The sequence below is a fragment of the Neoarius graeffei genome, chromosome 19 (genome assembly GCF_027579695.1).
Source record: "Neoarius graeffei isolate fNeoGra1 chromosome 19, fNeoGra1.pri, whole genome shotgun sequence".
Classification (NCBI taxonomy): domain Eukaryota; kingdom Metazoa; phylum Chordata; class Actinopteri; order Siluriformes; family Ariidae; genus Neoarius; species Neoarius graeffei.
This window is the reverse complement of record NC_083587.1, coordinates 46,314,825-46,338,360: the sequence shown is the minus strand read 5'-3', so window position 1 is coordinate 46,338,360 and position 23,536 is coordinate 46,314,825. Positions and strand designations below refer to the sequence as shown.

Here is a 23,536-nt window from a genome sequence, read left to right as displayed (position 1 = left end):
TTTTTATAGACTATTTGTAGAAAATCAAATGGATAAACAAGGTACAGTATTCTGATGCTGGTGAGATGTTTTGGCTCTGATCTTTCCCCTCAGTATGTACAAAAGGTACATCTGCCACCTCTTCACGTGTGCATGTGAAGAGGAAGATTCTAAAGAGAAGTGGTGGAATTCTGAAAAACATTCCAATTTTTTTTAGAATTCCGTCTGTGATTCAGAAAGAGGGCGAGGAAACTCCGAGGCTTAGTGCGGAGAGGAGACGAGGGGATCGAGACACTTCGTCCAATGACCATTTCGTCCACTAGTTAAGACGTTTCGTCCAAAGCCTTTTTCATACGCACTATCAATTATTTTATATTTCAGGTATTCCGGTGTTCGCGAACGAAAGCCCCGTGAGAGCGCTGCACGGCGCCTGAAGATTTAACACGATCCAGCCGACTTTAAAAATGAATAACTCGGCCAGGAGAGCTCGCAACAAAGCTAAATTTTACAAGCACCTCCCTCTAAGCCTCCCTCTTCAAAAGAGCATGATCTCAGGTCGGTACGATCACACCTCGGCCTGGGATTCATGAATGAAGCCCCCACGAGAGTGCTGCTCTGCACCTGAAGATTTAATATGATCCAGCCAGAAACATCCCGTGTCCGAAATTGCTCATTCGTTCCCTACTCCCTATATAGGGAATTACTATATAGAGGACTATATAGTGAGCTCATTGGCAAAACGAAAAAACACTTTCGGACACTACTCTGTCGCGCTGGTATTTACGTCATTACTGTTGCACCATTAAAACGTGCCTTTACAGTCTCATCTCATCTCATTATCTGTAGCCACTTTATCCTGTTCTACAGGGTTGCAGGCAAGCTGGAGCCTATCCCAGCTGACTACGGGTGAAAGGCGGGGTACACCCTGGACAAGTCGCCAGGTCATCACAGGGCTGACACATAGACACAGACAACCATTCACACTCACATTCACAGCTACGGTCAATTTAGAGCCACCAGTTAACCTAACCTGCATGTCTTTGGACTGTGGGGGGAAACCGGAGCACCCGGAGGAAACCCACGCGGACACGGGGAGAACATACAAACTCCGCACAGAAAGGCCCCCGTTGGCTGCTGGGCTCAAACCCAGACCCTTCTTGCTGTGAGGTGACAGTGCTGACCACTACACCACCATGCAGTGATCTTCCATTATTTTCTGCACTACTGCACATTTTTCTGATCATATTTCATATTTTGTCTTTTCACCATAAAGTTAAGTATATATGGATGCAAAACTGTCCATATCACATTACGATTGAATGGCATTGAAACGTCCGTATATAAGATCCTGAACTGAAAGCTTCTCTCTCGGTCTCTTTTTCAGGTTGGAACATTAGTGATGGGTTACGTGCTGGCTGTGGTGTTTAAGTGGACACCGGTTATGGAGGGTTACCTGCGTGCCATGTCTGTGCCCATTTGGACGGTTCTTATATTCTACCTGGGTAAGTCTGGCACGGTTCTGCTTCAGAGTAAGAGGAGACTCATCCACTGAGGGGGAAAAAGACAAAGTGTACAAATTTGATAATGCAGTTTAGCATTAAAATGACACAGGTCGATGTATTAAAAAGATGAATAGTACCCTGTGGAGCTAGAATAACCCCTAGGTACTTGAATCACACGCCGTATTGCCTGCTGCCTCATGCCTGAGAAGGAGAATAAGCTGGAAAAACACCGTGTGCTGTTTAAACTTGGGTACGGAAACGGCCGAAGGTTATCCTCATTATAATAAGTGAGGTCGCGACAAACATGGCAGAACTGGCGGCCTCTGACACAGAAGCGAGTGCTCGAGAGCCTTCAAGTTCACGGGTGCTTTTAGGTTTGGAATATTTAAATTCTCAACTTTTATTTTTCTCAAAATTTTTCCAAATATTTCAATTTGTCTCGATTTAGGAGTCTTCGTTCGACCTGGGTGAGCCGCCATGTTTGCTGTGGCTTCACAGTTGTGACCTCTGGCCCACATATGACCTCTCGTGACTTTTCCAAACTGGCTGGTTTGCTAACAGACTAAAATGTGATTAGGACGCCCTGTATTAGGAAAAAAAATGTATTGAAACACAATGATGCATACCAGCTATGGGGATGGGTATCAGCTCAAACAATTCAGGAAGCGGAGTGGATTAAATAATTCCTGAACCAGCACGTCGACCTGTGTCACTTTAAGATGAAATTCGAAGAGCTTTTGAATTCAAATCCACATCATTCAGTTCAATCCCACATTTTCATTTTCATTTTCTGTTCTGTTTATTCTGTTTATGCACGAGTTTCAGAAGAGCTTTCAGAATGACATAACAGCCCTGACTGTTTATAAGTAGATTTAGTTCCTGATAAAAGAGATCTTTGTGGGTTATTTCCTGTGCTGAAATGGTAAGACTGACAAGTTGGCCTTTCATAAAGAAATAGTTGCACTTGTGTCATCATGGACTTCAGCCAGAATGCTATGGTGATGACCTTTTGTCTCATTAACAGGCCTGGATTCATCACTGTGGCTAGCGATCACACACAGCTGTCTCAACTAACCACTGCTTTCACTTCTTAACACCTCTCTTTCTCTCTCTCTCTCTTTATTTTTATTTATATATATATATATATATATATATATATATATATATATATATATATATATATAATATGTGCTGTCAAAGTTAACCCGATGTGAACGCGATCTCAATTTAACGCGATTAAAAAAAATAGTGCCGTTAACGCAAATTCTAATTTGGCCCTGCGAGTCACCCGTAGTTCCTGCTGAGGCTTGTCGCGCGCTGCGTTTAACTGTACCAACAGGTTTACCGTCCAAACGAGATCACATGAGATTACCTTTCACAGGTGAGACTGGAAAAATACTTTTCAATACTGTTCCTTCAGTCTTCAGTTTCCCAGCTCATCTCCACCGGGGAGGTGTAGAGTTATAAGCAGTGAGAATTAGAGAATACAGTGCCGCACTATGATGAACGTTTTTGAACGTATGATGAATGTTTTTATTTTTGTTATCTGTTTTTTTTTTTTCTTCTTTTATGGCAAATACTTCTCTTCAAAAGAAACCAATGAAGAGTAAAATAAAACATTTATTTTCACAGTGATATGCACTTTATTTTTCATCCTTTGGTTTTCTCATCTAATATGGAAGTTATGGATGTCAGTGGCTGTGACAAGACGTGTTATGCTCTGCAATAAAAAAAACAACATTGGTACAAAGCAAGCCCATTCACTTTTTTATGCTGATAAGAGAATTACAATGTCATGTGACAAAAATGTGCGATTAAATTGCGATTAATCGCGAGTTAACTATGACAGTCGCGACATTAATCGCAATTAAATATTTTAATCGCTTGACAGCACTAATATATATATATATATACACACACACTGTGTGCACAATTATTAGGCAAGTGAGTACTCTGACCCTACCATTATTTCTATGCATGTTTTCCAACCGCAAGCTAGATACACTTGAATGCTAATTGGATTTAAGCATTCTCAGGTGGTATTTATTTGTGTAATGAGGGAGGGTGTGACCTAAAGTCATTAATACCCTATATTAAGGTGTGCATAATTATTAGGCAGCTTCTTTATCTCAGGCAAAATGGGCCAAAAAAGAGATTTAACAGACACTGAAAAGACAAAAATTGTAAAATGCCTATCCTGGGATGCAGCACTCTTGAAATAGCTAAGCTATAGAAATGTGAGCACAGAACAATCAAACGTTTTGTTGCAAATAGTCAACAGGGTCGCAAAAAATGTGTGGAGAAGAAAAGACACAAATTAACCGCAAAAGACTTGAGAAGGATTAAACATGAAGCTACCAGGAACCCATTATCCTCCAGTGCCACAATATTCTAGAACTGCAACCGACCTGGAGTGTCCAGAAGGACAAGGTGTTCGGTGCTCAGAGACATGGCCAAGGTAAGGAAGGCTGAAACACGACCACCACTAAACAAGACTCACAAGTTGAAATGTCAAGATTGGGCCAAGAAATATCTGAAGACAGATTTTCCAAAGGTTTTATGGACGGATGAAATGAGAGTGACTCTGGATAGACCAGATGGATGGGCCCATAGCTGGATAACTAATGGACACAGGGCACTTTGACTCAGACACCAGCAAGGTGGTGGAGGGGTAATGGCATGGGCTGCTATTATTAAGGATGAGCTAGTTTGACCATTTCAGGTTGAAGATGGACTTAACATCAACTCCCAAACCTACTGCCAGTTTCTAAAAGATTACATTCTTCAAGCAGTGGTATGGGAAGAAGTCTGCATCATTCAAGAAGGCCATGATTGTTATGCAGAACAATGCACCCAAGTACCCCACTGCTTGGCGAGCCCACAAAGGCCTTAAAGATGACAAAGTAATGACATGGCCCCCTTCCTCACCTGACTTAAACCCTATTGAGTACTTGTGGCCCCTTCTTAAGCATGAGATTTACAGCGAGGGAAGACAATACACCACTCTGAATAGCATTTGGGAGGCCATGGTTGCTCCTGCACAAAAAGTTGATCGTCAACAAATCAAAAAACTAACAGACTGGATGGAAGGCTCATGGCAGTTATTGAAAAGAAGGGTGGCTATATTGGTCACTGAATATTTTTGAAATGCTAGAAGTGTTTATTTGTTAATTCTGAGTTGTTTATTTGTTACACTGAAAATTAAAATAAACAAGTGAGATGGGAAACTTTAAGCTTTTCATTTAGTTGCATAATAATTCTGCACACTAAATGTTGCCTAATAATTCTGCACACTTGTATATTCCCCTGAGAAGGCCTAAACTCCTCTTTCCTTTGTTAATCATTCTGGTTTTAGGTTTATTAACAATTTGGATTGACTGAGAGCACTGTATTTGTTCAACGATAAAATTAATCATCAGGAATACAACTTGCCTAATAATTGTGCACACAGTGTGATATATATATATATGGTGATAGTACTTCTGTACAATACCCAAGGCCCTTTATGGGACTGTGCTTTTTAAGCAGGGAGCACTAGTTCTCAAAAAGCTGTGAAAGAACAGACCGATTGGCTCGAATGACGCATGTGCAACTGTGATCTCTCTTGTTTTAGTGCTCTAATGCCTGGCTACCAATAACAAACCCAGCAAAGATAAATAAAAGTGCAGTCTTTTTTCCCCCAAGGACACAGCTCACAAGTCCTAGACACACAGAATTGTTCCTCATGAGCAGTATATATTTATTTATACAGGGGGCTGCAAAAGTAGATGTGCAGTAATGAAAAACAAAACGTTTGCACATCCATCCATCCATTATCTCTAGCCGCTTTATCCTGTTCTACAGGGTCGCAGGCAAGCTGGAGCCTATCCCAGCTGACTATGGGTGAGAGGCGGGGTACACCCTGGACAAGTCGCCAGGTTACCTCAGGGCTGACACACAGACACGGACAACCATTCACACCTACGGTCAGTTTAGAGCCACCAATTAGCCTAACCTGCATGTCTTTGGGGGAAACCGGAGCAAACCCATGCAGACACGGGGAGAACATGCAAACTCCACACAGAAAGGCACTCGTCGGCCGCTGGGCTCGAACCTGGACCTTCTTGCTGTGAGGCGACAGTGCTAACCACTACACCACCGTGCCGCCAACGTTCACACAAAACGTTATAGTATTCAATGAAACCTAGCACCACTATTATAATACTGGTAATATTGGAATAATCCTTACTGTATACCTACTTTTGTAGCCCCCGTATATATTTAATACATTTTTCATCTTTAATCCATGCCTTTATCTACATCCATTTTGGGTGACAGTTTATATAAATAGTAGACATAAAAATGTACAAAGTAAGGAATAAAAAAATAACTGGAATGATGTTATCGGAAACTAATCAACTACATGAACGCGCGATGCAGCCTGAAGCGAAGCCGAATTACTTTTACCCAAAGTTTATTATTGTTTCAATAACCGCATCTCGTGAAGTGTTTTTTTTCCTCTTATACCACACCATTTTTATTTCTTAAACTTAAATTTTTATTTGTTTATACTTAATATTGTGGAACATCCATGAAACAAGTTAGTTCATGTTATCAAGATAAACATACTCACTGGCCACTTTATTAGGAACACCCATTCACCTGCAGTTTTATGCAGTTCTCTAATCAGCCAATCCCTCGACAGCAGCACAGTGCATCAAATCACGCAGATACAAATCAAGAGCTTCAGTTAATGCTCACTTCATTCACACATCAGAATGGGGAAAATTATGATCTCAAAGTGCGACTTTCTTTCACTTTGGCACTGTGGGTGTTGGTTTGAGCCAGATGGACTGGTTTGAGTATTGCAGAAACTGCTGATCTCCTGAGGTTCTCACACACAGCAGTCTCTAGAGTTTACACAGAATGGTGCGAAAAACAAAAAACATTGCGCAAGCGACAGTTCTGTGGGTGGAAACAAACGCCTTGTTGATAAGAGAGGTCAGAGGAAAATGGCCAGATTGGTTCGAGCTGCCAGGAAGGATATAGTAACTCATAGCAACTCTTTACAACCGTGATGAGCAGAAAAGCATCTCAGCATGCAACAGCAGAAGACCACATTGGGTTCCACTGCTTCAGCCAAGAACAGGAATCTTAGAATCAAGAACAAGTTCCTATTAAAGTGGCCAGTGAGTGTAAATAACAGCTATAAAACAGTCCTTCTGTCACCATCCTCTCTGTAAAACCTTCTGTCCTGAAGACTTTTCTATATCGGATAACGTAGTGACTAATGAAGTGCGGAAACTGATAAATGCTAACTAAATGTTACCTCACAGAAAACTGAAGTCTGTTAACAACTTAAAGAACATGTTTGTTAATCCAGTTATGTGACACGTCTGCCATATACAGTTAGGTCCATAATATTTGGACACTGACACAAATTTTCTTTTTTTACCTGTTTACTGAAACATATTCAAGTTATAGTTATATAATGGACATGGGCATAAAGTCCAGACTTTCAGCTTTCATTTGAGGGTATCCACATTAAAACTGGATGAAGGGTTTGAGTTTCAGCTCCTTAACATGTGCCACCCTGTTTTTAAAGGGACCAAAAGTAATTGGACAGTTGACTCAAAGGCTATTTCATGGGCAGGTGTGGGCAATTCCTTCGTTATGTCATTCTCAATTAAGCAAGTAAAAGGTCTGGAGTTGATTTGAGGTGTGGTGCTTGCATTTGGAAGATTTTGCTGTGAAGAAAACATGCGGTCAAAGGAGCTCTCCATGCAGGTGAAACAAGCCATCCTTAAGCTACGAAAACAGAAAAAACCCATCCGAGAAATTGCTACAATATTAGTAGTGGCAAAATCTATAGTTTGGTACATCCTGAGAAAGAAAGAAAGAAAGAAAGAAAGAAAGCAAGCACTGGTGAACTCATCAATGCAAAAAGACCTGGATGCTCACAGAAGACAACAGTGGTGGATGATCACAGAATAATTTCCATGGTGAAGAGAAACCCCTTCACAACAGCCAACCAAGTGAACAACACTCTCCAGGAGGTACCGTAGGCGTATCAATATCCAAATCTACCATAAAAAGAGAAGACTACATGAAAGTAAATACAGAGGGTTCACTGCACGGTGCAAGCCACTCATAAGCCTCAAGAATAAAAAGGCTAGATTGGACTTTGCTAAAAAACATCTAAAAAAGCCAGCACAGTTCTGGAAGAACATTCTTTGGACAGATGAAACCGAGATCAACCTCTACCAGAATGATGGAAAGAAAAAAGTATGGCGAAGGCGTGGTACAGCTCATGATCCAAAGCATACCACACCATCTGTAAAACACGGCGGAGGCAGTGTGATGGCTTGGGCATGCATGGCTGCCAGTGGCACTGGGTCACTAGTGTTTATTGATGATATGACACAGGACAGAAGCAGCCGGATGAATTCTGAGGTATTCAGAGACATACTGTGTGCTCAAATCCAGCCAAACGCAGCCAAACTGATTGGTCGGCGTTTCATAATACAGATGGACAATGACCCAAAACATAAAGCCAAAGCAACCCAGGAGTTTATTAAAGCAAAGAAGTGGAATATTCTTGAATGGCCGAGTCAGTCACCTGATCTCAACCCAATTGAGCATCGTTTCACTTGTTAAAGACTAAACTTCAGACAGAAAGGTCCACAAACAAACAGCAACTGAAAACCGCTGCAGTAAAGGCCTGGCAGAGCATTAAAAAGGAGGAAACACAGCGTCTGGTGATGTCCATGAGTTCAAGACTTCAGGCAGTCATTGCCAACAAAGGGCTTTCAACCAAGTATTAGAAATGAACATTTTATTTACAATTATTTAATTTGTCCAATTACTTTTGAGCCCCTGAAATGAAGGGATTGTGTTTAAAAAATGCTTTAGTTCCTCACATTTTGTTCAACCCACTGAATTAAAGCTGAAAGTCTGAACTTCAACTGCATCTGAAGTTTTTTTTTTTTCAAAATTCATTGTGGTAATGTACAGAACCAAAATTAGAAAAATGTCTCTGTCCAAATATTTATGGACCTAACTGTAAGTCCCTGTATCAGTTGTTACTCTAGAAACGATAAGAATGCATTAATGTAATATAATACCTCCTGACCAGTCTGAATCGAGAATTCAGTAGTGCAGGTTACACTGTGTTTTTGTTGCAGTGTCTCTGACAGGAGCCTGGCGAGTGCCCATGTTTGTGGTGGTCGTCATTCTGCTAATAGTGGGCTCTCAGGAAAAAGCACCGGTACCGGGAAAAGGTGAGGAGAGAAAAAAATGACCAACCTTGTTGTCATGAATATATAAATCCACTACAGGGTGAAATATTTTCTCTTCAAGATCATGATGCACCAGACAAACCAGGGGCTGTACACCGGATTATTAGAGAGGGTGTGAGACAGGAGTGATGTAATAACTAGTGCAAGAAGGAATGTACATCTCCTTTTTGGTGACTTGTGCATTTCTAGGGGAACTGCCAGGACAGGTCCTTTCTTTTGCTGCGAACACTATCTACATGGCCATTACCTGCGGTAACCACCGGCCTGTGGCTGAGAATGATGAAGAGAGTGATGCTAAAACACCATCTAAAGGTACAACAAGAAAAATCATGTACATAGACCACACAATCATGATGCACGAGTTGTTATACTGTATATTGTAATCGACACCCTACAAGAAAATGCGCGAATATTATACAAATCAAATTACACATCCAGTAATTTACCATGTTTTCAGGCAAAAACATTTTTATGGCATTGTTTTTCTTCAAACATTAAAACACTCTTTCACTGTTCAGAGCTTTTGCAATTTTTTTGGATAGTCATTAAGGATATGTTACCTATGTACAAAATTTATATAATATATGTTCTATCCACATTCACTGGATATAAGCAGTCTCACGCACTGATTGGCTACTCTCCTACTCGGATATCAGCTTATATACGGTGAGTAGAGAAAAACAAAATGGCGGCGCGTGTTGCTGAACCAACCGAGGACGAAATAAAAACTCTACTCGAAAACAAAACCGCAAAAAATACAAAAAAAAGCAACAAAGTATGGAATGAAAGTATTTGATGGTAAGATCTTTATTTTTCAGGAATTATTATTATTATTATTATTATTATTATTATTATAGCATTTTTCACAAATTGCGCCTGTCATTTCGCTGGTTTGTTTCATTCTAAGCGAAATGATTTTGTCGGATGTTTTGTATAAAGTTTTTATTTATCAAATTTGCAAAAAATAAAAATGCTCTGTTTCTCAAAATCCAGTGCATGTGGATAGAATAAAACAGTTATTCCACTCAATCTCGTTGTACATGGCTTATAGCCAACTCGGTGTTACGCACCTCAGCTATCAGCTCATGTACAACTCGATTTTGTGGAATAACTGTTTTTTTTGTTTTTTTTTTAACACCTTTTGGTGAAATTGCTTTATCTCACACTGGAAAAAAAATGAGAAAAATCCAACCTTTAATTGAAATAAATTTACTCAGGGGGGGAAACAACCCAAATCCCTCATCAATAAATAATTATTTTCATCAAAAACACATGTGCTTGTATTATTGTCACCCCTGCATATAATACTTTGTACAATCTCCCTTTGACAGTAAAACAGCACCGAGTCTTCTCCTATAACATTTTATAAGGTTGGAGGCATAGAGCAGGGCATCCGAGACCATTCCTCAATGAGGGATTTGTTTTTCTCTGAATAAATTTATTTCAGTTAAAGGTTGGACTTTTCTCTCTCTCACCCCCCCCCCCCCCCCCCCCCCGCCCCGCCCCCAGTGCGAGATGAAGCTCCTTCATGAAAATGTGAAATTTTTTTTTATGACCCATTTTTACTAATCTTTACTGCAAGTTGGCCCAGTGGTTAGTTCAACTCGCAGTTGGGTCATACCATCATAAAAATAGTACCTACTGTCATCTGGCAAACAGACCGCAATACAGATGCAAGTAGGGAGCCAAACTCTTGTGATTAACAGAGAACTGGCACCCCACTGTAACCCCAGCTATTTAATAGGTGAGAGGGCGAGAGCTATGAAAACGGAGATCGGCACCGCCCAATGTGCCTTAAGGCATCCTGGGACAGAAGACTATCTGGGAAGATCAGGTCCTGGCACAGGAGGGACATTTAAAAAAAAAAAAAAATTTTAAACTAATCTTTACAAGGGGTGCCAATAATCATGGAGGGGACTATAAATATACGCACAGTACCAGTCAAAAGTTTGGCCATGCCTCGTGATTTGATGTTTTTTCTTTATTTTTATTAATTTAAGGACACTTCATGTCTTAAAGTAATGATGGATGCCATTTCTCTTTACTTAGCTCAACAGTTAATGATGTAATACGGATTACTACAGTTGTGGTGTGGAATAGGGCTATTTACTGTATTTCTATTATTTACTGTTTGATCTCAAACACATTAAAGCAGCAAGAAATTGCACTAATTAACTTTTAACGAGGCATCTGTTAATTGAAAAGCATTCCAGGTGACTACTTCATGAAGCTGGTTAAGATAATACCAATAGTGTGCACAGCATCAAGATAAACAGTGGCTACTTTGAAGAATCTAAAATATGAAACATATTTTGTTTAACACTCCCCCCCCCCCCCCCCCACACACACACACACAATTCCATCTATGTTCCAAATGTTATTTCATAGTTTTGATGTCTTCAGTATTGTTCTCCAATGTAGAAAATATTCAAAATACCGAAAAACCTATGAATGAGTAGGGGTGTTCAAACTTTTGACTGGTACTGTATATAGATAACAAAGACGTACTGTATGATTGCAACTTATTTGGTCAATGATAGAATTTCTAGATTTGATTTCATTTCAAATATTCTATGGGGTGTCAATAATTTTGACACATTGATCAATACAATAATCTAAACCAGGGCTTTTCAAAGTGTGTGGCGCGCCTCCCCTAGGGGATGCCAGAGTTCTTCAGGGGGGGCGCAACATGAGGAAAAATAAACCAGAATAAGTTACTATTGCGGACATTTAGCGAACTTCAGCTAGCCTTTGCCAGAGACAAAATGGATCGATTTTTAGTACCTAAAGCTACAGTGAGTGAGGAGACAGAGTCTGGGCCAAGCAACAAAAGAAGGAAGTATGACCATGATTATTTAAAGTTTGGATTTTCATGGACTGGATCTGAAGATGCTCCACTGCCACAGTGTGTTGTCTGCCAAGAGGTGCTAGCTAATGATGCTATGAGATGTTTAAAATGTGTAAAACAAGATGTTTAAAAAAAAAAAGCACAGATGTTTAAAATGTGTAAAAAAAAAAAAAAAAGAAGAGGTTTTAAAAAGCACAGATGTTTAAAATGTGTAAAAAATGTTTTTAAAAAGCACAGATGTTTAAAATGTGTAAAAAAGATGTTTTAAAAAGCACAGATTTTTAAAATGTGTAAAAAATGTTTTTAAAAAGCACAGATGTTTAAAATGTGTAAAAAATGTTTTAAAAAAGCACAAATGTTTAAAATGTGTAAAGATGTTTTAAAAAGCACAGATGTTTAAAATGTGTAAAAAAGATGTTTAAAATGTGTAAAAAAAGATGTTTTAAAAAGCACAGATGTTTAAAATGTGTAAAAAAGATGTTTTAAAAAAGCACAGATGTTTAAAATGTGTAAAAAAGATGTTTTAAAAAGCACAGATGTTTAAAATGTGTAAAAAAAGATGTTTTTAAAAAGCACAGATGTTTAAAATGTGTAAAAAATGTTTTAAAAAGCACAGATGTTTAAAATGTGTAAAAAAGATGCTTTAATAAAACTCGTATGTTTTAAATGTGTAAAAAAAGATTTTTCAAAAAGCACAGATGTTTAAAATGTGCAAAAGAAAAAAATAAAAATGTGTACAACAACCTTTTTTTTTTTTTTTTTTTTTTTTAATACGAATGGAACATTTAAGTATAGCAACAACAAAAATTGTAAGGGGGGGGCGCTGTTGTTTATTTGTTCTCTGAGGGGGGGCTGACTCTCCCACACTTTGAAAACCCCTGATCTAAATGATTTAAATTCTCATGAAAAAAACTTGTTTGCTAGAGAAAGGATTAGGTTGTTTTCTCAATCATGGGTTTATTTTAATTCCTTTGAAGGGTGCCAATAATTCTTGAGTTAACTTACAACGTATTGCAGGATGATAAATTCACAGTTTTTTAAGTGGCTGTATTTTGATCATGTATTTTGATAAGCTTATTATCATTATTCTTTGACGATGTGATTCGTCAAAACATCTGGCACCGCTTAGTACCACTTACTGTAATACCACTTTCAGTCTGCTGTAACATCTGTATCACTATATTACAGCAGCAAGTGTTGTTAAATGTTCTATCGTGTAATTCTGCTGCATAATATGGCTTCTGTTTGGCTTGTGCTGTGACGTTTTTAATGCTGTGTCTTTCTGCATACACACAGATGACTCCAAAACGAGTGAAGTTTTCACCACACCGCTGCGTCCCCGCCCAGATTTCCAGAGTCTTGTGTGCAAGGAGAAAGCCAGCGATATCTATTTTGTGTTGCTGGTGTGGGCCATCGTGCTAGTGCAGATCTGGCTCAACCTCTGGATCCTGCAGCTGTTGCCCATCCCCTTTGCTGGTAATCTGTGTGTTTTTTGTGTGTGTGCTAGCTGGACAAAGTGTGTGTCATATATAATATATAAATATGATATAGCTTTGGAAAAAATTAAGAAATCACAAATTTTTTTTCTTAAATCAACATCTCTATGTACGGCAGCCATTTTATTCCAGTGTCTGTGCTGGAATTCTAATACAAGCACATGTCATTTTACTTAATGAGGTACTGATTAGGTCATCACCTGAACCAAATCTTATTTAATGAGGAAAAGTATAAAAACCACTGCTGTGGTCATCACTATACTTTTACAATAGGACCAGTTTGGATGGCAGAAATGGTGCTAATAGTACCTTAAAAGAGAACTGAAGTCATTTTTAAACTTGCTTTATTTCTTAATTAACGTGTTATTCAATTACGTTTTCGGTTTTAGTAACCTTATATCATGACTTGTATTGGCAACTAATTGCAATTAAATATTATACTTATTGGCCTGTTCGGTTTTTAGCCATGTTGAATTTAGTTCGTTTGGTCCACAGCAGGCGTCGCTTATCCGTGCGATCTTCACAAGACTTGTGCAAAACTTCGAAATGTGAAGTGTCAGCCAGGTGTCAGTGCCGCCATTTTGAAAACCGTTTTCCAAAAACGAGTTTAAATGACGATTACTGCCTACTTTTTTCCAACTTTCCTGATTGCTATCAAAACAAACAAAACTTCCGGCTTGCTTACATCAGCATTTGAAAGAGGGCGCGCGCGTCTTTTGACAACGTTGGCAGATGTTGGTGACTTTGATTTCCGCTGTACATTAATTACTTCCGTCCTACAATGTCTCGCACAGGTCTCAACGAATCTTGTTTACGGCCATTGCTTTGACATATGGACTGATATATTACATAGCGTATTTCAAACACTCATAACTTGCTATAGCAGTGACAAAATGGCCATCAAAAATGCATTCCTGTATTTAATAAAATGAGAAATAGAATTTTGATGATGATAAATTTGCCTTCAGTGCTCCTTTAAATTTAATTGGAATACAAAAATGTCTGTTCATCATGCCAAAAGAATTAAAAAGAAAAATTCTGAGTGAGGAAAAAGAAGTGTTCAATTCTGGCTTTACTGGCAGAGGGATACATTGAGAGTCAGGTTACTTTCATCCTCAAAATTTCAAAGACAGCAGTTCACAAGAACAAGGTCAAGCAGCAGACATCGGGCACAACAAAGTTACAGACTGGCACAGAGCGAAAACGACTCTCCACTGACCAGGATGATCGTCAACTCATTCGAGTGTCGCTCAATAACTGTAGGATGACATCAAGAGACCTACAAAAGGAATGGCAAATGGCAGCTGGGGTTAAGTGCACAGCAAGGACAAGTCAAAAAAGGCTCCTCTGGGCGGGTTGAAATCATGCAAAGCTAGAAAAAAGCCCTTCATCAATGAGAAGCAAAAAAGAGCCAGGTTGAGGTTTGCTAAAGCCCATAAGGATTGGACCATAGAGAACTGGAGTAAGGTCATCTTCTCTGATGAGTCCAATTTTAAGCTTTTCCCATCACCTGGTCATCTAATGGTTAGACGGAGGCCTGGAGAGGCCTACAAGCCACAGTGTCTCACACCCATTGTGAAATTTGGTGGAGGATCAGTGATGCTTCAGCAAGGTTGGAATGGGGCAGATTTTGGTTTGTGCAGGACACATGAATCAAGCCATGTACAAGGTTATCCTGGAAGAAAGCTTGCTTCCTTCTGCTCTGACAATGTTCCCTAATTCTGAGGATTGGGTTTTCCAGCAGGACAGTGCTCCATGCCACACAGCCAGGTCAATCAAGGTGTGGATGGAGGACCATAAGATCAAGACCCTGTCATGGCCAGCCCAATCTCCAGACCTGAACCCCATTGGAAACCTCTGGAATGTGATAAAGAGGAAGCTGGATGGTCACAAGCCATCAAAGAAAGATGAACTGATTGAATTTTTGCACCAGGAGTGGCCTATAATCACCCAAGAGCAACGTGAAAGATTGATGGAGTGCATGCCAAGATACATGAAAGCTGTGATTAAATGTCCGGGTTATTCCAGCAAATATTGATTTCTGGACTCGACCTCAGTTCAAATATTTGTACTGTGGTGTTTAAAATTGAACATGATCTTGATTTCTATGCATTATTCAAGGTCTGAAAACATTTCATTTTTATCCCCCGCTGTCCGTCTGTCCGTCCATCCCAGGAAAGGGTATTCACTTTCTGAAATCAACTCCTCTCACAATGTTTGAAGGAGTTTCATGAAACTTGGCAGAAGGCTTTGTTATAGGATAGTAATACGCATATGGCAATTTTGTTTGCAATATATTGTAGTGGGGGATATTGTGCTCTTAGAGCACTCCTGTTGTTTTTTGTTTTTTTGTCTGGTTGTCATTTTCTACAATTAATAATAATAATAATAATAATAATAATAATAATAAGTTAGATTTATATAGCACCTTTCAAGAAACCCAAGGACGCTTTACAATATAGACAAGGATAAATAAATAAATAAATAAATAAGGGGGAAAATAATTAAATAAAATTAAAAAGTCCACCAAGTAGGGGTCAGGAAGTAATTCCCGTGGTGTAGCAGCCACAGTCCCACCAAAAGGCGCATAAAAATGAGTCCCACATCTCCAGCACAGCCGCCGTGACGCCGCCAGCAACATCGCTCGAACACCACGCCGTGGATCCACACAGTGAGCAGAGAAGCTCCGCCATGCAGAGCGCTGGTGTGTCCCAAACCGCCTGCACAGCCGCCGCGACACCACCGAGCAACATCGCTCGGAACATCACGCCAAGCGTTAAAGCGCAGAGCGCTGGACAACCACGATGTAAAATGAGCAACGAGCTCACTGCAGTCCACAGCTGGGAGCGCAGGCATCACCCACAGCGAACCAAGGCCTGGAGGGAACCAACGCCCCAAACTGGGTCCGGAGTTACACCACAACCGGCGGACAAAAACACTCAAACATCAAACTACACAAACACACACAAAAAATAAATAAATAAATGAAAATAGAAAAAAAAATAAAATAAAATAAAAAAGCTCTGGTGAGAAGCGGCAGCCAGAATGTGCACGACGTACTCTCAAACGGAAATGAAAAAAAAAATTTTAAATTAAAAATTAAATGCTCTAAGTGACAATATTTTTCTGTAGAATGTGGGGGAAATGTCAGTAGTTTATGGAATAAAACAAAAATGTTCATGTTCCTCAAACACATCCCTGTAAATAGTAAAACCGGAGAAACTGATAATTTTGCAGTGGTCTCTTAATTTTTTTCCAGAGCCGTGTGCATGTGTGCGTATTTATAACATAATATTTTGTGTGTTTTGCTCTGACAGTGTGGGTAATTAAGAGGTTGGTGGTGCATTTCGGGGTGAAGAATTTCTCTGAGCAGACCTTAGCAGCGTGGTGGGTGGTGCTGGAGAGGTTTATCAGAGACAGACAGGATGCTCTGCTGCCTGGACCAATCAAAGGACTCTCACAGTTTCTACTGCGGGTCGATACCAAGGTAACCCCTTTAGTGTATCCACTTCCAGACAACCATCAGCACCGTTACCTGAAGAAACTTCATACGAAACACTCAACCTGTCATGACACTTGCACAAAGCACTGGAGATGGTGGATATTATGAGCAAATCAAGTTTTGCTGCTTGTTCTCATAAACCGTTAGCGTGAAACAGCTCTGACTATAAGAGAAGGAAGGAAATCTAGAGTTTAGGTAAGGAATAAAGAGCAACAACACTGCTCGATTATTGGGAAAAATATATATTTTTATTCCTTTTATACCATAGCAATTTTCCAATGATTATTGTTATTTATCAACAAACAATACATTATACTTTTTAATCTTGTTTACAGTTAAAATTAATCTTGTGGGACATCCATGAAACCAGCTAGTTCCTGTTATTACTTGCGTTATAGCAGCTATAAACAGTTGTTTGTTCACCAGCCTCTTTTTTTTTTCTTTTTTGTCTTTTTCTTGAAGCTAAAAACTTAAGTTACAGCTTTACCTCGGACTGTTACGAGGAAGGAGAGACTCGGCCACTGAGAAACTGAGTAAATTAGCCATTTGTTTACTACATTAAAAATGTAGCTAGAACTACTGTCAAAGCTGCTGTTCTAGAAAATTAATCAACACCTTCTAACCAATCAGAATCAAGAATACAGCACTGATGTCGTATGAGGTGGTACATTTCAGTTAATTAATGCTCAGGTTCACTTGTTTCTACAGTTTAGATCAGATATTTTAGTCCTGTAGTTGCTTGTGTAATGGTCATGAATAGAAACATCTTGGATTTTATCTGTAGAACTTTTTCCTCTCCGTGTACAGGTCAGACAGTTGGCCATTTTGAACAAATAGTAGTGATCACAAATAAGCTGTGGATAGTAGATTAGTGTTGTTGTAGGCCTTTAGACAGTCTCGCACTCAGTGTGTTTACATGCACATAGAGAGAATCGAATTTCTGCCGTTGCTCGACTGAAATCGAAGTTCAAAATGCCATGTATACACCTTAATTCGGCTGAAATTGAACCGAACTTGATTTCTCGGAATCGAGCTACACGACCTAGATTATGCGATTTCTGCCGAGCTACTTGGTGCATGTAAACCCTATCGAGCTACGTAGTCGAGCTACTTACTGCCCCTTCCGGAAGTGACGAGTGACGAGACTACAAGCAGGAAACACAACAGCCTCGGTCGGCATGACAACAGTAGTAGCGAGCAGCAGAAGAGGTCAGGAGGAACAAACGAAGAAGAGAAAATGGCGAGCAGAAACGTGCACTTCTGGAGCAATGAGGAGACAGAGTTCATGCTCATTCAGCTTAAGGAGTTGAATATATTAAAATTCATGGACGGGAGAAAAATGCGCAATGGAGAACACGGAACTGATAACTTTGTTTACAGTCTTGAATAGCTCTTCTTCATGACGACAACTGGAAGTGTACCAACACGATGGGGCGTGTAGCGCCACCTGTGGCTTGGGTGCACAATGTACCTCACACAATAGCTCGATTTCATTGTGTGCATGCACGATTGGATTTCTCTGGCACCCTGCTGGGACCTTCAGCTCGATTACCGACAGCAGCTCGATTTGGATGTGCATGTAAACGTAGTCAGTGTGAGCTTTGCTCTTTGAGAAGATAAGCTTCTGGGTCAGTTTGTTCCTTCTTTGGGTTTTGAAAAGACTTTTGTCCAGTAATATACTTCAGCAGGTCTAATTTGTTCTCAGCCATTCAGGAACGTGAATATACGTGCCATTCAGGTGTATTATCCTGCAAGTTTGCTACTTTTACTCGTTTTATTAAAACGGAACCTGCAGGTGAAAGTCTTTTTCTAAGAACGTAGGACAGCAATTTTTTTTAAGGATGGTGTTTTTAATTAGGTAGACAAAATATGTTTCTACTCTTAGAGAATGTAGCATATACAGTGGGGCAAAAAAGTATTTAGTCAGTCACCAATTGTGCAAGTTCTCCCACTTAAAAAGATGAGAAAGGCCTGTAATTTTCATCATAGGTACACTTCAACTATGAGAGACAAAATGAGAAAAAAAAAATCCAGAAAATCACATTGTTTGATTTTTAAAGAATTTATTTGCAAATTATGGTGGAAAATAAGTATTTGGTCAATAACAAAAGTTCATCTCAATACTTTGTTATATACCCTTTGTTGGCAATGACAGAGGTCGAATGTTTTCTGCAAGTCTTCACAAGGTTTTCACACACTGTTGCTGGTATTTTGGCCCATTCCTCCATGCAGATCTCCTCTAGAGCAGTGATGTTTTGGGGCTGTCGCTGGGCAACACGGACTTTCAACTCCCTCCAAAGATTTTCTATGGGGTTGAGATCTGGAGACTGGCTAGGCCACTCCAGGACCTTGAAATGCTTCTTACGAAGCCACTCCTTCGTTGCCCGGGCGGTGTGTTTGGGATCATTGTCATGCTGAAAGACCCAGCCACGTTTTATCTTCAATGCCGTTGCTGATGGAAGGAGGTTTTCACTCAAAATCTCACGATACATGGCACCATTCATTCTTTCCTTTACACGGATCAGTCATCCTGGTCCCTTTGCAGAAAAACAGCCCCAAAGCATGATGTTTCCACCCCCATGCTTCACAGTAGGTATGGTGTTCTTTGGATGCAACTCAGCATTCTTTCTCCTCCAAACACAACAAGTTGAGTTTTTACCAAAAAGTTCAATTTTGGTTTCATCTGACCATATGACATTCTCCCAATCCTCTTCTGGATCATCCAAATGCTCTCTAGCAAACTTCAGACGGGCCTGGACATGTACTGGCTTAAGCAGGGGGACACGTCTGGCACTGCAGGATTTGAGTCCCTGGCGGCGTAGTGTGTTACTGATGGTAGCCTTTGTTACTTTGGTCCCAGCTCTCTGCAGGTCATTCACTAGGTCCCCCCGTGTGGTTCTGGGATTTTTGCTCACCGTTCTTGTGATCGTTTTGACCCCACGGGGTGAGATCTTGCGTGGAGCCCCAGATCGAGGGAGATTATCAGTGGTCTTGTATGTCTTCCATTTTCTAATAATTGCTCCCACAGTTGATTTCTTCACACCAAGCTGCTTACCTATTGCAGATTCAGTCTTCCCAGCCTGGTGCAGGTCTACAGTTTTGTTTCTGGTGTCCTTTGACAGCTCTTTGGTCTTGGCCATAGTGGAGTTTGGAGTGTGACTGTTTGAGGTTGTGGACAGGTGTCTTTTATACTGATAACGAGTTCAAACAGGTGCCATTAATACAGGTAACGAGTGGAGCACAGAGGAGCCTCTTAAAGAAGTTGTTACAGGTCTGTGAGAGCCAGAAATCTTGCTTGTTTGTAGGTGACCAAATACTTATTTTACAGAGGAATTTACCAATTAATTCATTAAAAATCCTACAATGTGATTTCCTGGATTCTTTCCCCCCATTCTGTCTCTCATAGTTGAAGTGTACCTATGATGAAAATTACAGGCCTCTCTCATCTTTTTAAGTGGGAGAACTTGCACAATTGGTGGCTGACTAAATACTTTTTTGCCCCACTGTAGCTACCACCTAACCACAACCTGATGTGTTAGATTTCGATTTAATTCTATACCGTACCTCTATCATGATGCGATGCAGATCTTTCCTGTTATTTCCCTTCTCCAATCCTGTCCTGTTCTCTTGTTGCCTGGAAAAAAAAAAAAAAACACATGATGTTTGCTGCTTTCCTGCACTCTTATAGGTTGTTTCTAATAACACTTTGTCTCTCTGTCTCCCTCCACAAAGCTCTGGCATTGGCTTAACAAGCAGGTAAATGGTTTGAGCTAGCAAGAGTGGGAGAGAGACGAGGCGAAAAAATAATAACAGAAAGGAAGAGCAAAAGCGTGACGATGTGTACACCTAATAGAAGCTTGGACTGATGATTTCTTTTCTCCATCCACTGTCATCCCTCCATCTTTCTGTTCTCATTTGAGCTTGGAGACTTCCGGTTCTTGCTTTTGTTTTGTGTGTATACTGCTTTTGTTCTGTGGAAGAAACCCAAAGCTTTGCCGGTCAGGTTAAGATGCAAAGATTTGGCATTCAGACTCAAAGTAAAGAAAGGAACCTGTGAGGTTTCGGTCTTTTCCACAGATACACATGTGTGGGCGTGGTTGGCTTCTGTGTGTGTGTGTGTGTGTGTGTGAGCTGCATGGATAGAAACCCAGATTATAGACATGTGCCGATAACAGGTTATTTACCGAGCTACTGAAGTATTCCAAAACACATTATACAATGTAGAAACTACCACCACCATGTTTCAAAAACCAAAATGCCTGAGGAAATATTTACAAATGTCAGTATACGAACTGACCGCCTTAAAGCTAATATTTTCATTGCAGCTTTTTTATCATGAATCATATTTATTTATGTTTGTAAGACGTTAGCTCTGATTTGACAGGTAGCACAGAAATGTTGTTAGCTAGTACTAATTAGTCAGCTTCCTGTTCAATACAAGAGTTAACCCGATATAAAAAGTATGCATGCATGGGTTGACAAATCAGTATCTCAGATACCTGAGATGAGTAGATTTCATGTCCAGGCTATTCTTTTATTTATGTATGTATTAATTTATTAATTAATTACTTGTAGCTACTCAACAGTAACGACTTTGGTATGTAGCTATATTGAAGGCGTGATCTGACTGTCAGTAGATCTTTTCAGAATGCGTCAAAGCAAGCAAAATCAAATCCAGTACAAAGCTGTCCTGTTACTCAGAGTTACCTTGTGGCGATAAACATATTAGGAAAAAAAGACAGTAGCCACAATAAAATATAGCTGAAACGTTTGCCAGCGTTTAGTTGGGGGTCTTTTCCTCCTTCAAATCTGTTATGAAAATGAAAGGAATTATTTCTAATTTCTTCTAAAGGCTACAAATAGCATTAATTTGCATATTACAAATTGTCTGGGCACATTTGGCCACAAATTTTAGTAAACTTTTCCATCACACATTTGCCCCCTGAAGCTAAGACTAAGGCCCTTATGCCAATTTCAATTCTTCGTTTGCAGCCACGTGATCAAAACTGCTTGCGTCACTGACCGTCGCCATGTTGGAGGATATACACATTGGTAAGAGGACAGACTGGAAGGTAAAGAGGAGTTATGTTTAGAAGCTTGTAGTCATTTCTCAAATCTATTTTAAAAACCATCATTTTGACTGCTTCAAAAGATAGGCATCTAACACACTATATAACATATTTAGTTATTAAAGAACACTCACCAGGCGACGAGGCTGCAGTAGTGGATTGACATGAATCTTGTTCGATTGACTCTGTGATCGTTTGGGAACATTCGTCAATAATTTTGCATTTCTTTCTGCGCTCTGTAAGCCTAGCATTTCAGGCTACCGCTTTAGTACCATCTTTGAATTTGTTGTGGCCCGTATTTTGTATTGGAGCCCAGTCTGGGTCTGTAAAATTGTACAGATCAGCTAATGGAAAGAAAAAGCAAAACAAAAGCAGCGTCATCAAAAATTTATATACAGCACTTTATAAATGAAACCGTCGTAGAAGCCTTTGATTGTCAGATCACACGCTCGATGATCACGGCTTTGTCACGTTTGACAACAGCGAGTTTCTGCACGACCAGGCTATTAAGCGATCCAATATTTCTTATATATTACGATCTTTCATTAATAACTAGTTCGTAGCGCTTACCGTTGATAAAATGTTCACTGTAGACTCGTGTGGTTTTTGCTTTCTCGTCGCTTAGATCAGCCTGGTTTATGTTGGACAGCCATTGACGTCTACACTCTGTGGACAACTCATTTTTTTTTCTCCTCAATTATTTATAATTGCTGGAATTTGAAAGAACTTCCAAGTCCCCTTGTCTCGAATAGAGTTGTGCTCGCGTCCAGTTACAGCACAAAGTGTCGGCATAGCAAAGAAACAAGGAATTCTTGAGCGTAACAACCTCTCGAGCATATCTTCTATAGTAAATGTGCACCGCGTGAGTTTGTGTACATCCTCCAACATGGCCCACTTCCAGTTCAAAGCCTCATGCATAATTAGCTATGATGTCATGTGCAAACAAAGAATAACCTTTATTAAAAAACAATGTCAAGAAATATAATCAGTCTCTGCTTTAAGAGAACTTCGGCAGGAGAACGCCCTGGCTGAGAGTGAATCAGTTCTAAGCTCAGCTTCTATAAACACTCAAAGTGCAGAGTCAGATATAGAACACTCTCACCCCGCCGAAAGGAACAGATGGAGCTGAAGGTCACTTTAAGGTCTTGGCATGTGGTTTTGGCTCATTGTCATCAAATGGCAGCTTTTTACTCACATTTCAGTCTGGTAACATAAGTTCTTGCCTAATGTTCATCAACCGAAACACGCCAAGCATCACTAACATCTACTAAACCACTGTTAGGCTGGGATGACGACTAATTAGCTACATGACTAAACCAGACATGGGAACAGGATTAGACTGCCTCAGACAGGACCCTTTGAGCTACAGGGTGCACAGAGAAACCTGGTCTGCTGTAAATGTGGCGTTCATTATTTGTAACACTTATCTATGTTCATCAACCACTTCCTGTTTATCAGAACTTGACGTTAGCGCAATCGCTCAAGAGTTTTATGCCTGCTGGCTCTACAACAGTGTGTACACTCTTAGAAAAAGGGTTCCATAAGGGTTCTTTGGACGTTTAAAGGGTTCTACTGACTTGGCATGGTTGTTGGTGCCACTCAGACTGGTTTGTGTGTTTTGGAAACTGCTGATCGTTCATACACAACAGTCATGGTGCGAAAATCAAAAAGCATCCAGTGAGCGGTTGTTCTGAAGACGCAAACACCTTGGTGATGAGATGGGAAGGTGGTGGTAACTCGGATGACTGCTCTTTACAACCATGCTGAGCAGAAAAGCATGTCAGAATGAATGTATCAAATCTTGAGGCAGATGGGGAAGCAGTGCGTATTCCCGAACAAAATTTTCTCCAAAAGCTTTGATTT

The 23,536-nt window shown here is 40.0% G+C and overlaps 1 protein-coding gene across 2 annotated transcripts in view; it reads left to right on the top strand.

Moving 5' to 3' along the window:
• tmem245 (transmembrane protein 245) overlaps positions 1–23,536 on the top strand; it is a 53,528-nt gene that overhangs the window by 3,189 nt on the left and 26,803 nt on the right. Inside the window, exons 2-7 of one of the 2 annotated variants that reach the window (XM_060900169.1) lie at positions 1,364–1,481; positions 8,645–8,740; positions 8,948–9,070; positions 12,903–13,082; positions 16,420–16,589; positions 20,337–20,360. In XM_060900169.1, coding sequence (XP_060756152.1) covers positions 1,364–1,481; positions 8,645–8,740; positions 8,948–9,070; positions 12,903–13,082; positions 16,420–16,589; positions 20,337–20,360 — 711 coding nt within the window. The remainder of the gene's footprint in view (positions 1–1,363; positions 1,482–8,644; positions 8,741–8,947; positions 9,071–12,902; positions 13,083–16,419; positions 16,590–20,336; positions 20,361–23,536) is intronic. The other variant, XM_060900170.1, reaches the window with a different exon arrangement.